Source organism: Lepisma saccharinum, chromosome 1 (assembly GCF_977018435.1).
Source record: "Lepisma saccharinum chromosome 1, izLepSacc3.1, whole genome shotgun sequence".
In the NCBI taxonomy this organism is placed as follows: Eukaryota; Metazoa; Arthropoda; class Insecta; order Zygentoma; family Lepismatidae; genus Lepisma; species Lepisma saccharinum.
Window position 1 is genome coordinate 179,501,786 of NC_139229.1, and position 18,620 is coordinate 179,520,405.

General features: G+C 40.0%; 1 protein-coding gene across 1 annotated transcript in view; it reads left to right on the plus strand.

Annotated features, from left to right (window-relative positions):
- Positions 1–213: 213 nt before the first annotated feature.
- Positions 214–18,620, plus strand: part of Tmem131 (Transmembrane protein 131) — a 77,365-nt gene continuing 58,958 nt past the window's right edge. The window contains exons 1-3 of the mRNA XM_083143580.1: positions 214–1,149; positions 5,106–5,170; positions 8,064–8,089. Of these exons, the coding sequence (XP_082999706.1) occupies positions 1,044–1,149; positions 5,106–5,170; positions 8,064–8,089 (197 nt within the window). The 5' untranslated portion in view covers positions 214–1,043. The remainder of the gene's footprint in view (positions 1,150–5,105; positions 5,171–8,063; positions 8,090–18,620) is intronic.

Below are 18,620 nucleotides of genomic sequence, written 5' to 3' on the forward strand. Positions count from 1 at the left end.
ATATGTCGATATTCTCGGCGGAATGTTATGCTATCTATAAAGCATTACAATTCGCCCTGCAGTTCCGAATAGATCATTCTTTAATTCTTACGGACGCATTGAGCGTACTTCAAACGTTAGCACGAACAGGTCGGGCAGCATATAAATTAACGGTATTTCCTTATCTTATTCTCCAAATCATGTTAGAACTACAACAGCAGGGTCTGTCAGCGACCTTCACATATATTCGTGCCCACAGTGACCTCAATAAATATCAAGATCGCGTTGATGCAATGGCCAAACAAGCAAGAACGAAAGAAACTGTTACCCCGATGCGCTTGCCGTACACTGACCTCCTTCCACGGGTAAAAATCAAAATAGAACAACAATGGAACGATTGGTGTAACCAGCAACTCCTCAATACCACTACATATAGATGGCATGCAAAAGTCGGCAATAAACGTCCTTGGTTTCATCACATTAACCTACCCCGTGCAGTTTTAGTGTTTACCATGCGAATGCGTACAGGTCACGTCGTTATACATCCCAGTTCATATACCGTGCCTGCTACTTCCTGTCCGTGTGGAGAAGCTAACCAATCAATCACCCATTTGTTCTTACAATGCCCAATTCGACAACAACATCGTCATACACTATACAAACAGTTACACCGTGTGGGTATTCCATTTCCGATGTCCCTTTCGACTTTACTCTACGAGCCACGGTCTGATGTCATGTGGATACTGTACAGCTTTGCACGAAAGAACAACATTGTAACATAAACAAACAGACACCTGGAATGTAAACACACTTTCTCATAACAAGAAATCGCCCTTAGGCGGTGGGTGCCACACAAAGAAGAAGGCGGGAGGCCTGGTATTATAGTGACAGTGAAGTGAAGTGTTAAAAAAAAAAAAAAAAAAAAATATATATATTGTGCTGTTTATATTAGTGCGCGAACTAACAACCCTCAATGTTTTCAGACCGTTGCCCAAGACTGCTACCATTCAAGCGGTGAGGGGCATGAAGAAGAAGAAGAAGAAGAAGAAGCTGCCCAAACGAGAATGCTGATAAAGATGACTGGAATGGCAATTTGGAAGTTTGTATTTATTTTAAGTGTATTGGAAACGAGTGTAAATACGCACACATTTATGCAAGGGCATAGTCATGGTAAGTGTTCATCGTCATTAACGGAGGTATGGGTTAATGTAAGTGTATTGCACTGGTAGGTAGAATGTATATATGAACCAATCTTCTTATCTTATTCGAAAGTGACATGTTGCTTGATTGAAATCCAATACCACCTTGTGAAATAATGACTTATAAATAAATTATGAACGTATCATGCGAACCATGCCTTATTCCTTTTTAACACCTGATTTTTTTTAGTTATTGCAAGTTTCATGACATTTATTACATTAACTAGGCCTTTTTCCGATTATTGTTATAGATTCAACAATTTTGTAAATATATCGTGGCAAACTTGAATACCAGTTCAGAAGTTGCATTCAGCTGGATTTCTCAAATGCATGATACTGTTGTGTAGCCCTTAATATAAAAAGAAAAACCCTCAATAAGTACAAGGGTATTACCCTTCATTTTTCTTTGAGTAATTGTAGTTTTGTGTATTTTGTCAAAGGAAACTGTATCTGTTTTCCATTCCATTGTATGTCGTCTCACCAGTTCTAAACGTTATGGTGTGGTAGTTATTTTTGTGGTTAATTGTTCATAAGTACTTTTGGGAACCATCTTTAGAAACTGGAGTTATAAAATTTTACTAATTTGTTTTGTCAGCGTAATTTATTCAATAGTACGTGAGGCTAAGAACATGTGTAATCAATCATGGTAGTAATTATCAGCTAGTAAATACAGCTATTCTTGGGTGATGAGCCAAATTAGATCGTCAGCGAAGCTTTGAATACTACATAATAGTATATAATATTTTAGCAATTATTTGGTAAATGTCTGTTATATCGGAGACACATTAAAATCGGATATTTTGTGTTTCGGATAGTTCGTACTTACCAATTGTGTATTGCGGAACATAGTTGAAGGTGCCATTATGCTTTTACATGAAAATAACGGTAACAGTAGTATAAGCCGGAGACACATAAAACTCTGTTGTTTTCAAATAAAAATCATTGCTACTTACCTCATATGCATAGCGGAAGATTTTTCAAGCTGGCCATAACTTTTTTCCCAAGGAAAACACGTTACTTTTAACATTATAATCATTTATTGGTCGTTGCTAATTCGGCGGGCAAATCTTGACTCACGTTGTCTATCGTCAGCTGATATGCAGTATCGTCAGCTGATGTGCAGTGTTTCCAAACTTTTGAACCGATAAATGCCGCACAAACTATTCACAAAAGGTTTTTAAGCGAAAATTGAGGCTAGACTCTACTTTACGTCCTTATCTGCATGGTGATTGCTTCTTTGCGTTCGCGGTGCGCGATCGTGGTGCAGCACCCGTCATGTCTTCGGGTAAGTACCTTTTTCTTTTTACACTTTCTGTTCACGATAGCCCCACTATCCATTCACGGGGTCGAGGTATGCCTACGAGGTTAGGTTAGGCCTGTTAGGTTAGGTTCCATTAGCACTCATTTCACCCCTAAATATGTGCTTCAGCATCTAAAAAATACCTCAGTACGTTCAATTGTGCATATCCGGACAACATCGGTTTTTCTCGATATGAAATTTTTGCTCGCTTTGGGATTTACGTTGTTGAATTCCTTATAAAATAAGCTTTCCAACGATATATGACATGTATTCCTTAGGAAAAGGACGTAAACTAGAGTCTTGCCTTTTATTGAAAAAAAAAAACCCGCTCACACATCATCTTGTCAAACTTCCGCGTGGTTGCTACACTGTGAGGGGGTTACATAACCAAACGCATGGAACATTTGATTCACGTAGTCGACGGTAATGGCGGCGCGAGCTATCGCACAACGGAGATGCATGATTGACGAAAAATACCTTATTTACAGGCAAAATACGTAGCACGATTATAAAAAAAATATCTCCGGCTTCAGAAAGTCCTCAAGAACACAATTACGTAAGTACTTTCTCGTCTTTTCTCCTGTAAATTTTAAGAAATCCGTCTCCGACTTATACTACTGTTACCAAAATAACTTCAATTTTTCACATTACGAGTAATTATTTTGGTTCCTTTCTTCCGTTGCGGAACATACAATATAGCGTGCACAGCTGTGGATCATCGCACGTCGGGTTTGTGTTTTGTCGATTGGGAGTGGGTATGCAGTGTTTCCAACTTTCTTAACTGAAAAATACCTACTTTCGTGTTCATTATGTAATCACGAACCATCGACGGATAGCCCCAAAAACCATTGATGGATAGCCCAAAAACCATTCACGATAGCCCCACGAACCATTTATGGATAGCCGCAAAAACCATTCACGATAGCCCCACGGACTGTTTCCGGCAAGGGTGGGTTAGGTTAGGAAAGCATAGTTTAAAAAAATCTTGTAAAAAGGCACGTTTGGAAACAATGGCGAGACTGCGTGACTTTCGACGCTCACGCCATCTGCAGGTACATAATGGAAACAATGGCATAATATTGTCGCTTTGCACCAAATGCAAGTTTATTATATCAAAAGTGCTTTTTTCTTGTTGTGCAGCATTCTACGGTGAGGAAATTCCTCCACGAACTTTCAAAATGCTACAGAAACTCATTTCCGTAAGTAGTTTCTTGTGTAAAAATGAGGAAATGTGTCTCCGATATAACAGACATTTACCAATTATTCTTTATTTCTGAAGGGATATAATTATTTTTTGCTTGAAAAAATTGTTAAATCCTAAGTCATCGAACAAAACAAAAGGTGGCTTAATGGATACTTTGCCTTTTATAGAGGAACCACAAGGATAGAAACCTGTGCGGAATCACATCACGCTGGTGTGTGGGGGAAAGGACAGGGGGAAGAAGCTTTTCAGCATGGCCACATCAGTGTTGCCAGACCTATGGATTTCTCGAGAGAATTCCTTAATAAACTATTGCTATGGAACCTCCAACGGCCTGCTCAAAAATACGTTTCCTGCTCATCTTACTTCAACATGGAGGGGAAAGATAGAGTGGATTAGGGGGACGAAAGCTTTGATAAATGTTTAGTCGGTAAAGAAAAACCTCATTTCATCTCACTGTTTTATTGTATCGGTGGGTACAACACAGGGGCGTAAATAGCGTCAGGACCATCGAAAATTCCCTTAGTGTAATTTTAGGCATGTGTGTATATATATTAAATGCATCAACATAGAGACAGCATAACTGCCGAATAAAGAATGTGAGTGTTCATAACAAGAAATTTGCCAGAGAACGAAGCAGCATAGTTCAATTACAAAGGAAATAATTCACCCCCTCCCCCGTAGTTGCTTGGAACTTGCACGGGCTTGAAAATACTTAGTTTTCTATCCTTAATATACTATTCCATACTTAAATATTTAATTTTCTACAAAATTATATAGCGGCATGGACGTCCAGAAGGAAGTGCAAGGCTGGTCGGCACCCCCCTCCCCTTCTGGGAAATGAATGTTGACATACGGTGAGGAAATTCCTCCACGAACTTTCAAAATGCTACAGAAACTCATTTCCGTAAGTAGTTTCAGACGTATGAGTTGATTTCAGTCACAGTAATTTACATCCATTTTTATAATAGGGATGTAGGAACGTGATAATTTCAAACTCAAGTGGTGTTTTCTGAGAGGGCACGTTGCCTCGTTTACCCACCTGATAAAAATACATTGTTTCCCTCTCGCTGGAATAAATCTGCGGACGTCCCCTTGCCCCCCAGTGCACATGCCTATGTCGCCCCTCCGCCCCCGAGAATGTCGTTCATCCGCTACTATTAGATCATCGGATTTTGTAGCAGATCTTCTGGTTTCCCAAGGAAGAATCTCCCGATTTTTCAAGTCTGACCTGGCAACACTGCTCCAAGCACAGATAACGGCAGGGAAGGTGCGCGAACACTTTTAACGGAAGGGTTTTATCCTTGTGGAATAGTGCTATAGTTATATGTCGATTATGTAAATGTGTTGTAGATAGACAATGTGAATAGTTCATGTACATAATGCTTTCTTCTGGTTGATTTTTTTTTACTTGTATATTCCACAGCTTTCATCCCAGCGAATAACGAAGTAAGGTACCTTGTGGATGGTGTTCCAGTCTCCATGCATAAGGTGAGGATACTATAAAATTATCTACATATATTTTATACTGCATACTTCAGAGGTTTGTTTGTACAGAAGGATATTTTGTAGCCAAAAAAAGAGGAAAAACTAAATTGAAATAAGTTATGCAGAAACTGGCATGGGAGAATTGAAAATGCAGCATAACATGTAAGGATCATGTAGACTGTGTGAATGGTGTCAGTGTTCATCCACATTGTGATTATCATCATTCTTCAGTCAGTGTTATATCAACCAACTATAGTGCAGGACCACACTAAATTACAGGCCATGTTTGAGCCACCAGTTTTTTTTATATGGCCCATCGCAGTACTTACAAAACCTTTAATGTTACTGTCAGACATTATTTTTAATTTAAGTAAAATTTACTATGGCTTGCGACCAATCGTTCAGTAGTTTACACACTATATATTTACAAAGCTGCTCGTGCTATAGAGGTATTGAATATCATTTTGTAATACAGGAAACACACACACCATGGACTGAATAAGAACTTATTATCAATTAATGTGTGAATGAAAATAAATTGAAGGGCCAAGTTTCGATTGTGTTATCCCAATATTTTCATTATGCACATCAATTTTCTATGTGAATTAAATTTCATACAGTCTACAAACACATGCTGAAAAAGGCTATGGATTTTTGGGTGAAGATGATTTTTCATTTAATATACTTCCATAGGCCCAAGTTCTGATTGTTTAATTCCGAACTGATCATGCTAGACATGTATTTTTTTTACCAGGTTTGATTTCTATTTATGTCTATTAACACATTCTTCAGAGTCTTAATGACAACAAAGTCAAGGAGCGATATGAAAGCGGCTGACCTTGACAACTCCATGCAGAGATCAAGGGAAATACATTTCCGCTGTTGCCACCTACTCACCATTCGGTGTTCTCGCCAGCTCTTACAAAATAAAAAACAACTGTGTACATTCGAACAATTGTAAATTGCCGCTGCATGCTATTATTGTAACAATCGATACCAATGCTGCACGAGTATTACCAGAAAGCTTTAGACAATTGTATTGTGCTCTAAATTAAACGTGTTGAATCTTGAAAGTAAGTGAAAAAAATGAAAATATTTTATTGGCCATTATTGTATAGAGAAAAAGTTCTCTTGTGAGCCGATTTTTATTAAATGAGATCTGAAATAACTTCCAGTGAGAAAGTTAAAAAAAACCTCTAAATTTTAAGTTCTTATACTTACTTACTTATAAATATAAATATAACTTATTTTTTCTTACGTTCAGTGAGTATGTGTTGAGTAATTGACGTTTCAAGGACCACTGTCCTCTTCTTCAGGTCGGTTAATCAGCTTCACTGTTGCCCACGAAGCTTCGTCGATGGCAAGGATTAGGTTTACATTGATGGGATAAAATATTGGGATTCCATCACAACTGACCTGTTCTCTTTTATAAACACCACATAGTTTAGGGAGGAGGATAAACAATTTAGAAGAAATGTATACGAAGCATCATTTATATGTAGGAATAGGGAAAATAAACTTAATAGAGAAGATGGTAACATTGATGAACTATGGATAGGAATTCTGAAAGAATGGGAAAAGCGGGAGTATGAGGAAATTGGATTCAAGGTTACCCTAGAGGTAGAGCGCAAAGCTCGAGTAGTATGCGATTTCACTTTGGATATGACGTAATGCAAAGGGGAAAAAGCAGGGGGGAGATCTAACTCGCTTACGACCTTGTGCATTCCCAAGGAAACCATTGATTGTCAACATGTGAGTGGCAAATGACCGGAGGGATTCTTTTTTAATAAGTTGTAACAGAGGGGTTTTAATTAATTTTAATAGTATGAAAATTTTACGTAGTGGTGTTTTTAAAAAGAACAGGTCAGTTGTGATGGAATCCCAATATTTTATCCTATCAATGTAAACCTAATTCTTGCCATTGACGAAGCTTCGTGGGCAACCATGAAGCTGATTAACCGACCTGAAGAAGAGGACAATGGTCCTTGAAACGGTGTCAATTACTCAACACATACTCACTGAACATAAGTAAAAATAAGTTATATTTTATTTTATTTATAGTACATAAAATGATTAAGTCGCACGTAACCTGAAAAATGAATTTTGTTATTCTCTTATATAGAGTCGCTTTCTGCCACTTTTGGCTAATTGTGAGAATAAGGAAGAATGATGAACGATGATGATGAGTAGTGTGGGGAATGGAAGAGCAGGGGGATCCATCCTCCCAACTAGGCATCTTTCCCAGTTTTTGTTTTGAGTCCACTTTATGTACAGATAAGCTAATCGATACTGGATCAGAATCACTAGTGCCTCTGCCAGGTATCGAACCTGGGGTCCTTTGATTACAAGGTGACAAAATTTCACTGTGTCTTCAGGGAAGCATTCCCAACAGGAAACTTACATAAAGCATCGCTCCGCCTGTTGCTCATTTAGCTATACCAAAGCATCCCCCAGCTATCTGCAATGTTAGAACAAACATGTAACGAATTACGGGAATTATGATAATAAATAACAATCTATTTTCCAGTAAGTATAACTATCATACTAGGGGTTTATTTTGAATATCCACGTCGTTGTTTCAAGTTTTTTTTTGTTTTTTTTTATGCAGAAGTAGCGAGTAGCATAGCGAGCTACTTTTTGGTAAATGTAGTTGTAGCTGTAGCGAAGCTACTTTTAAAATGTAGCATTCTGATCACTGATTAAAAGACATGAACTGTCTGAATATATTTAAAATGCTTGAAGTGAAAATGTTCAAAGCATTATCATTATGTATTATATTAATTGCTGAATTAATGCATATTGGATGTGATCACTTTTTAGTACTTAGGTAAATAATTTAGAATATGCCTCAGGCCCAACTTATGTCTATTAATGCTTTTGATTTACTTCATTTCAGGAATTTTCCAACACAGCTAGTGTTCGGTGAGTGTTTTCAAATTTTTTTCAAGTTAAGTGATGCACTGAAAATAATCTAATTATTGTTGATTGCCAGAAAATATTTTTATTGTTTTGGCACTTAATTATATGAATGGTCATTTTCTTATACTTTACCAGATTTGCACAGTTATGTTAGGTTCATTCTCGTTGTGACTTAAAAAGTTGTCTCCATAGCTCAATATACCAAGGCCGGACAAATGTGAATTATAATTTGTTCATAGTTGAGCATGGGGCACCAAATGTTGTTGTAAGGAAGTTGGGTGATTTGTCTATAGTAAGAAAGATGAGCTCTGAAAGATGCATGTTAAGGCTCAGCTGGACCTTTGGCCAATGTCACCGAAGCAGTTTTCGAAATTTCCTCTCCTTCCAAAATACACAAAGATGTTCCAAATTCTGAAAAGTTACATTTACTCAGAATTCCCTTCAGAACATTCATGCAAATTTTCTCGTGGTTTGCTTTCTCTGTTTCTAGATATTCGTGGCAGTTAACCTTCAGCAGATGGAGCCTCTCTTGAGTGTATAGCCTTTCCACATGGAACTTTTCAAACTTGCCGTGATGCGGGGGGAAAAATAGCTCGAGAACTAATTGTCATAGAGACATGATTCCCTCTCCCCTCCCAAAATGTCAGGTCTTTGAAATGTATACATTGCACCTCCCAATAATGAAAGTCAACCTTTATACTGCGGACCCTCACACACATGTATTCTCGTTGAAGCTGTAGCCCCTTCGCTCCTCAATAGACCGACATGAATGGAAAAATGTAGTATGTAGCAGTGGTATGTTCCTACAACCATATAAAGTTTCGTTGAAATCATTCTGATACTTCTTGGCTAAAACAAAATAGCATTGAATAAAGCAGCAGTGATGCCAGCTGCTGAACAATGTCCAGGATTTCACTTCTGGTGTCACCCCTATTGGACATTGGGTGTACCAAATTTGGAGGGAAGCACGACAAAAGACCACTCTATGAGGATATGTAACGCACATGCCGTGCCGCAACTTTGAACAAGAAAAACTGAAATTTTGTGTAATTATGGAAAATTTCGAAATTTGCTCCTTTGCACTCTCCCCATGGAACCTTAATTGTCAGATGTTACTTTAAATGTTGCTTTTTACTCATTCTTATATTTAGAATTTAAATTGTTCAAAAAGATGCAGTGGTTGAGATGTTATCTTCAAGTTATCCCATAGAATCAAAGAGCTTTTTCAAATGACACTAGTAATAGTAACAATTTATGTGTTCTTTTGTAATACAAGTTTATAATACCTTTAGACGTAAACTAATGAACAAAATAGACAGAACTGAAATGTAGTGTATAGTTTATAATAAATGGTCCCATGTTAATTGCTGATAACAATTTGTTAGGCCAAATTTCGTTAATGAGGCCTTTCTCCCCGCATCCCCCCTGAATCCTTAATTGTCGGACATTGCTTAAAATGTTCCTTTTTACTCATTCTTGCTTGTAGAATTTATTTTTTTCAAAAAGATGCAGTAGTCGAGAAGTTAGAGCCATGTATATAAATCTGTTCCGTAATATTATGGTGGTAATGATGAACTTTTTCAAATGTCACTTGTTAATGCTAGTAACAATGGATATGTTGTTTTGTAATTCGAGTGTGTCCTTCATACCTTCATATGTATACAAAAGATTTTTTAAAAAATGAAATATTGTGTGTAGTTTTCAAGAAATGGCACGTTAATTACTGCCGTCCTCTGCTAGTTGGTATATTGACATCCGTCCTCAACGGTAATACAGACATGGTCGAAATATTGACCATCTGGCCTCTCAAGGTTAACATTTTGTGGACTGTTCGGAATACATATTCCTGCTGTGTCTATTGCACTCTGGGCAACTGAGATAACTGTCTTCTCAGCAGCAATTAACATGCCATTTCTTGAAAAGTGCACATACTTTTTTGTTCATTTGTATATATATGAAGATATGCCATATTTGAAATATAAAACAATATATACATTGTTACTATTATCAACCAGTGCAAATTCAAAAGTTTTTTTGTTTTCCTTAGTATTATGGGATAGATCTTATAAAATGGACTACAGCTCTTCAACCACCTGTCAAATGTTACTGTCGATAAATTATGCTGTATGTTTAGAAATGGTGGAGAATGAATTTCTGTGGTGATAGGTAGAGGCACATATTTTTGATAAATAAAAAAGTAAAATTTCGGTGCAAAAACAGTGTCAGTTTCGGGTTCAAAAGTGGTAAATAAAATGAAATTTCGCTGTTATAGCGGTGAAAAAGTGGCATATAAAATGACATTTTGTTTTTAAAAATGTGAATATAATCCCAAATTTGATTTAAAAATTGCAGTATTACACAAAATAAACATATTCCTTCTAATAGCACATTAAATCATTACCAGAATATTAAGTTTATTCCTGTATAAAGGGGTCCATATTTGCTTCTCAAATGTTCGAAGCAGAATTTTCCGTGAATTGCATATCTCACAGGATACTTCAGACTTCAGAAAGTGTTGCGTCGGTATATAAATGGTAAATTTCGTGTTTGTCTATTTCGCATATTGCAGTTCATTTCGCATTATTTCGTGACAAAACAGGGTAGGAAAATGCACCTCACGCCTTTCAGAAACATTAAAAATTAACATTAGAGTGTGTTATTTCACATTTCGTGTTTTCGTCAAAAACTAAATATGCATGCCTCTGGTGATAGGTATATCCATCAGTCTCTGTGCAACTATTGTATAACTATTATTTTTTAATTACTATTCAAAAAATTATTTTAAAGCAGTAATATTCAATGTACTTACTGTTTTTATGTAGTTCATAATTTGTATAAATTATTATGAAATTACCTACATTCTAAAATATTGGACCTATCATATATTTGGTAAGTACTAACATTATACTTATAGTAGAGGAAATAATTGCAACCGAAATGCTTTTTGTGCCAGATTGTGCGGAATGGTATAGTGAATAATATATTAAAAATCCTCCATCCAAATGTTTTGGAAAAATCCGCCATCTTTGAAAATGGCGGCAAAAATTCTACTTAAAAATTTAAAAAAATTAATATCTTGAAAACTGTGCATTGTACACAAAAAGTGAAGATAACCAAAATGAAAGAACAGAATATTTGCTAAATTATTTATGTTTGATAGAGCTACCGTAAATCTTAATTGAATTAGAAAGATTCAAATATTTTCGTTAATTTTTAGAATTAGCGTAAAAGTTGGTTTCTGGCACAAAAAACAGCAAATACACTGGTCAAAAAAATTAGGGGAGCAAGCAAGAAATCCCAAAACCAAAGTTGGTAAGTCAAAAGTAGTAGTGTATTTTGATTAGGTGAGTGTGTCCTCAGCCAGTACAATACATGTCTATTGAGTCATTAGCACAACAGAGTTCTAGGGGTGATTTCTGCAAAGTACTGCACAAAATCAGGAGAACAGCACGGTGATAAGACAACAGAAATGGACAGATATGCAACAGATCCATACCTCTAATAAGGCATGTGGTCGCCATGAACTTCTATGACAGCTGCACATCTGTTTTGCATGGAACCAATAAGGTTATCAACGACAGCCTGCGGGATATTCACCCATTCCTCCAGAAGGGCCATTTCCAACTGTTGCAGAGTTGTAGGCGGTGCTGGCCAAGCAGCAATTCGTCTTCCGAGTGTGTCCCTCACATGTTCAATGGGATTCAAGTCTGGGGAGGATTCTGGCCATACCATTCGTTCGATGCCCTCATTCCGTAGCATGGTGTCAACCAGACGTGCTCGGTGAGGTCGGGCATTATCGTCCACAAAAATGAAACGATCACCGATATCTGCAGCCATTGGGACACCATGAGGCCTGAGGATCTCATCCCGGTACCATAAGGCTGTCAAAGTACCGTTCCGGATAATGTGCAGAGGGGTACATCGACCAACACTGATCCCTGCCCATACCATTAAGCCACCGCCACCATACTGAGACACTTCGTGCATATGTGTGGGATAATTGCGAGTCCCACGTTCCCTCCAGATGAGAATGTGTCGATTATCTGACTGGAGACTGAAACGCGACTCATCCGAGAAGAGAACTGAACTCCACTCTCCATGTCCTCACTCACGATGTTCCACAGCCCACTGTCTGCGAGCCCTACGGTGTTGAGGCATTCAGGGGGACACACACCATTGGTCTTCTTGCATAAAGACCCCTTTCACGCAGGCGATTTCGTACAGTTTGGCCCGAGACTCTTCATCCTGTTGCCAAAACAAGGCCACGTTGCAAGTCAGTTGCAGTTTGCTGCCTATTCCTGCGAGCCGACAATGCTAAGTACCAGTCTTTCCTAACTGTTGTTGACCGTGGGCGACCTTGCCCAGGCCTCCTTCGTACTGTACCTGTCTGTTGAAATCGTGTCCACAACCTGGAAATGACACTGCGTGACACACCAAGGGCTGCAGCCACCTCACGTTGTGTTTGCCCTGCTTCCATCATCCCAATGGCTCTCCATGCGCTAGATTCCCCTAAATCGTGTTGTTCTGCCATCGTTCCTATTCAACACTACTCAACTGAATCCCACCTGCACTTACGGTCTGCCAGCACCAAACAACCGGTGTTCCCAAGTGACCTCGTGATTGCTCCTCATATCACAAATTCTGCCACGTGCCTTATGTTGTCACTAGAGAGCTCTTCATGCTGATGATTCATCACAGATGAATTGTACTGGTTGAGGACACACTCACTTCATCAACATACATTGCTACTTTTGACTTTCCAACTTTGGTTTTGGGATTTCTTGCTTGCTCCCCTAATTGTTTTGACCAGTGTATGTAGAACTTGGTTGTTGTCGTAGCCACTGGAGGACATCGCTCTACAGTGCTTCGTCTGTCGTGAATTTCTTCCCTCCCAGATGGTCTTTAAGGGGTGCAAACAAATGATAATCACTGGGGGCTAAATCCGGACTGTAGGGGGATGGGGCAGAACTTCCCAGCGCATGTCGGCCAGAGTTGTTGTTGTCACATTGGCCGTGTGAGCGCGGGCATTGTCATGGAGAAGAATGACATTTCCAGACAACATCCCAGGTCTTTTCTTGTGAATGGACTTTCGTACAGCACCACTCAACAATGTGGAGTAATACTGGGCATTAATCGTGCTCCCTTTGTCCAGAAAATCCACATGGATAACGCCCTTCATGTCCCAGAAGACACTTGCCATGATCTTTCCAGCGGATGGCTGTGTTTTGCTTTTCTTGGGCGGGGAACCTTTATGCCGCCAATCCATGATGCGTCTTTTGGTCTCTGGGGTTGAATTATGCAACCATGTTTCATCACACGTGATGATGGATTGCAACAATTGATCACCTTCTGCTCGAAACCGATTCAGAAGCTGTTCACAGACCGTCCTGTGTGTCCACTTCTGATCGAATGTCAGCTGGCGGGGAACCCACCTTGCACAGATTTTGCGGAAGCGTAAGTGGTCGTGAATGATTGTCTCAACACTCCCGACACTGATATTCACCTTATCAGCAATATCCCGCACTGTTACTCGCCGGTTCTCAAGAATCATTTGCTCAACACGTGCGATATTCACTGGTGTGACTGCAGTCGGGCGAATGTGTCCATGCGCTTCATTTGTCACCAGCTCCCGTCCTTCGCGAAACTGCTCACACCATTCGTACACTCTTGTCCGCGACATCGTTTGTTTACCATACTGTGCTTGCAATCGTCTGAAAATCTCAGCTGGTTTCACTTTCTCCTTCACGAGAAATTTGATTACACACCGCTGCTCCACAGCCACAGACACACTGCTTGCCGCCATGTTCGCTGCAACTGCTGCGCATGCGCGAAATACGTCATGCCTGGCGCTAGTTACTCGCGAAGGAATACATTACATCACCCGCACGTTTCATCATGATCCGGCTATTTACGTACGAAAATCCCGGTCAACCTTGAACGACCCTTGTATGTAATTTACGTCCTAAAGTAACTGAACCAAATTCATAGCTTATGATTTCCTCTAGAGACTGGTGTTTGTTTCGTGCCTTTAGACTGAGGTGTTGAGATTTGTTGTTTAATGCAGTCATGTGCTTCCTAAATTTACATGTACCATTTCCTATGATATTGGTTGATTGATTGATTGAATTGATTTTTTTTACTTCACTTTTGTGCAACTTTTGGCTAATTTGCGAAGATTGGAATGGGTGGTGATATGATGAAATCAATGAATGAACAAACAACCATCCATGTCCAGGCTGGGATTTGAATCAGAGACCCCGTGCATCGTAGCGTGATTATAATACTGGTGAGAAAGTAATACATTGTTTTATGCAGTGTTTCTTTCATGTGGCGTTTGTTACTTGTTACTTACATGTTGTTTTTGTTGTTTAAAAATGTATGAACACAGTGGTGGCAATTAGTGTCTTAACTGTGCAGCTGGGGGGGGGGGGGGAGCAAGGACAGTTTACTTTCTACTGACTGCAATTAGAGAGAAGCGTATTGAGAATGGAATTTGGGCATGTGATTTTGGGTCAAATCCACTGGTAGACAAGGCTTAGCATTAAGAGACCATAGTACGTGTACAAGAAGTATGTGGGGGGGGGGGACTGCTCCCCATCCCTAATTGCCGCCACTATCAATACATTGAACTAATATGATATGGTATAATACCGTTTGCCTTAGATTAATTGCAGAATTTTTCGTAGATACCTGGTGCTAGCATGTTAAATTTGCTTCATTTGCTCTACATACAGATCTGCACTTGTAGCACAGGTGTTGCCACTGATGCAGCAAAAGGAGAACATTTGCATAACTGATTGAAGATCAGCTTTGAAGGTTGGCTTTAATGAAATTCCGACGAATATCGAGCATCCTAATATATTACAGCCACATAGCAGCAGTATCCACGAAAAGTTCTGCAATTACTCTAAGGCAAAGTGAATCCATTTATGGAATAGGTTTACAGAGTGATCTCCTTAACAGCAAGGGGAGTGCTCGACACATCCTTGATGATAGTGTCAATCTGAAAGCGTTTTGCACTGGCGGGAACGTCCTTGAAGCCAATGACTGAAATCATTGAACCCGTATTGAGGAGATATTTGAGAGACTGTCCTTCCTGCAGGACATTGATATAAATCAACTCTGCGTTAGGGAAGGTTTTTACTGAGACATGGAACAACCGATGCCACTTGCACGTCTCTTCTGCAAAGCAGCTGCCTGGCCGTTTAACTGAGTTTCCGCAGCCTGGCAAACATCGGCTGTGGTGTAGGGGTACAAAAAAGTAGAGGAACAGATTTCCTCGCAGTGATCCCCTTGATCCACCCTGTCATGTCGTGATGCTGGAGATTAAAGGGGGGGGGGGAGCTGGAAACATGAGTGTCTGCCTCACCACTGTGTGCTCTGGTTATTACGGTTGGAGTGAAGAGGATTAGGGTTATAGGGCCTGTATTGTCCTTGGCCACAACTCGAAGAAGGTCTAGAGTTGTAAAAGGAACCTCTAGATCTGGCCGCAACAATTAGTGGTCATCGATAAAATTCATTGAGTTGCCCGGTGGCTGGCAACTGTTGCCTATGAATGGCATTCGTAAGCTCTTGACTCGTGTTTCAAGATCCGGAGTTAAAGTTTTGAGTATGTCAGTACCCAGTCGCTGACACAGCCGATTCCGGTAACGCGAGAGAACGGGGACTCGGCGCTTGCAAGTCGTTCATTGGCGTGGGGAGGGAGTCATGACTAGCTTTGGGAAAAGGCTCTTGCATTTTCCGTTTCTGAATAATAAACTGGACCCTCTAGAAATCCTTTAAATCCTGTAAAAAGTCCGGGACAAAAGCTTATGCGTCACATGGATAAAATCTGGTTGGAGGCCCCGGGTCAAATGCTTAATAACTTTAGCGGGATCGAGCCGGTGCAACAAAAGTTGTTTATCATGAACATAATCTGTGATCGATTCTCCTTTCCTGTGAAGGCGAGACTTCATTTGATCCTTCAGGAGCAATTTATCAACTGAACTGGTGAATTCGGCAATCAGTTGGGTTCTAAAATGCTCATAGGTCACTGCCCTGTTTTCCTGTACAACTTTCCAGGCCTCGTAACAACGTAGCGTAAGTCTCCAGTCAGGAGACCCGGGACCATACACAACTTTTTTGCTGCAGCGAGATTCCACGTGATCCAAAAATTGCAGAATGTCTTCTCCAGCAGTTCCATTAAACTAGAGGCCCTCGAGCATGAATGGGTTAAAGAAATCCATCTTCAGAGGAACTGTGGGGCACGAACCAAGCTACCGGCGGTGAGCGTTCAGGTGCAGTTATGAGTCCAAATTGGGCTTGGAACGGGCGTAGACGCAGCGCTAGGGTACCGTGTCGTCAAAATTAACGCGTGTTGAAAGCCAACAAAAAAGAACAACAGAAGGGGTGGTTGAAAATCACGCAAAAATAAAAAAATAAAATTGAAAGTTAAGCTCCTAAACGAAGTGCAAAGGTTAAAGCTCGGGGAGCAAAAATAAGAAAAGAAAATTGTTCGTGCTTTTCACGAGGGGAAATGGATGAAAGAAAAAGGCCAAGCAACCTCCACCACATACAAAGTCTCTAATATGAGGGATCTTTAGTACAGGCTACGACAGCCTGTGGCGACTTGCTAGGTTAAGCGAGAGGAACACAAAGGGTAAGGGGTGACAACCCTGATAAATGATGAACCCCTCACAACATGCAAAAGGGGGCTTGCCCCTGTGAAATAAGAACACACTTAAACTTTAGAGTTAAACACTTGATGGTTGACTGGTCTGGCAGGGTTATGATAATGTAAGAAAGGGGGATAAAGGAACGTTCGTTACCTCTGGTTTCCTGTAACTAGAAGATCTCGTAGAATCTGCTGGAGATCCTGTTATCACGACTGACGACACAGTCCTGAAATAAAACTTCACTACTGTCCGCTCCCGCAGTATCACTTTACGTAACGATTGTACTCAGCCCATAGCTTGGGGAGACAAGAACTGTTTTTGCGATAGATTTCTAATAACATCTGTGGGCGAGAAATATTTCTCAAGTTATTTATATGAAATTCGAACTTTCGGTCGTTGAAAGACCACGTCTCTCGATAACTGTGTTTGCAGCGTAAAGCTGTGTTTGCATTATCTTTCCTGCGATTCCAGAAGAATTCGTATCAGTGGATTTTTACATCTGCTGAAGATCACAGGTGTCATTTGCTTGACGGAAGCTCTTTCCTGCTTCTTTCATACTCGGGCCCTTTTTATTAAGTGATTAGACTATTGGGCAATGGTGCTCGAGGCCCCAGGTTTGAGTCATGCCTTCAGCATGATACGATACAGTGCTAGCAGACCATTATAATGAAACTGTGCAACAAGGAAACAAAACCAACAAAACAAGACAATACAAGATGGCAGAGAAAAAAATGTTACACACACACATTCTTAGCGATTGTCGGAAACTGCGTTCTGACAAGAAAATATCAATATTTACAGGCAGGTCATTATACAGGGTGCCTCAATAAGTCACTTAACACCCCCAGTACAATGCCACTGCCGCATGGAACGTGAAAATGGCGATGACCAATCGTTATCAGGCCAAGGGGGAACCACATTGACGTCACCTGGATGGTCCGCAGCCATTTTGATGTCCGCCATCTTGAATTCAACTTCAGAAATTTAAATGGGAAGGGGATCGTGCGACATATCAAAATGGGCTAGAATTTCACCAGGAAAACAACTGTGACATTTGTTTTCACCTAACTTTAATTGTTGCAGAGTTAACAATACCACAAAGTTATGGCTGAATAAGTCACTTAACACCCCCAGTACAAGGCCACTGTGGCATGGGACATGAAAATGGCGATGACCAATCGTTGCCTGGCCAAGGGGGAACCACATTGACGTCACCCGCATGGTTGGCAGCCATCTTGATGTCCTCCATCTTGAATTCAACTTCAGAAATTTAAATGGGAAGGGGGTCGTGCGAGATATCAAAATGGGCTAGAATTTCACCAGGAAACAACTGTGACATTTGTTTTCACCTAACTTAAACTTTAAAGGCGATTTCAGCATGGGAGAGTGACACGTCCTTTCCTTTTTGCTTAAATGTTTATTGTTCAAATAATCGTTAGTATGTGATTATGTGGTATGTATTGTTAGACTAATCACTGAAAATGTCCGGATATTGACTTACCGGTATGTACATATCTTGTAGTATTGGTTGGCATGGGAATTACGATTGTGTTTTGTCTTTACGTAAAAGTTTAAAAGAGTGATGATGTGAATTGATCGTGTCAAGAGTAGCATATTTCCTTTTTCACTGATCTGAACGAAAATGCCACTAACACGTGAGGAACGGATTGCCATCATATTGATGTCAGGGGAGAGAAGTACGCGTGACATTGCCGCAGACTTCAATAACCACAATCCTGCAAGACAACCGGTGTCACATGTGGCCATCAGCCAGTTGCTGGCAAAGTTCCAAGATACTGGATCTGTGGATGACAAGCCGCGACATGGACGTCCGAAAACAGCCACGGATGAGGGTACTGCTGTAGCGGTATTGGCATCAT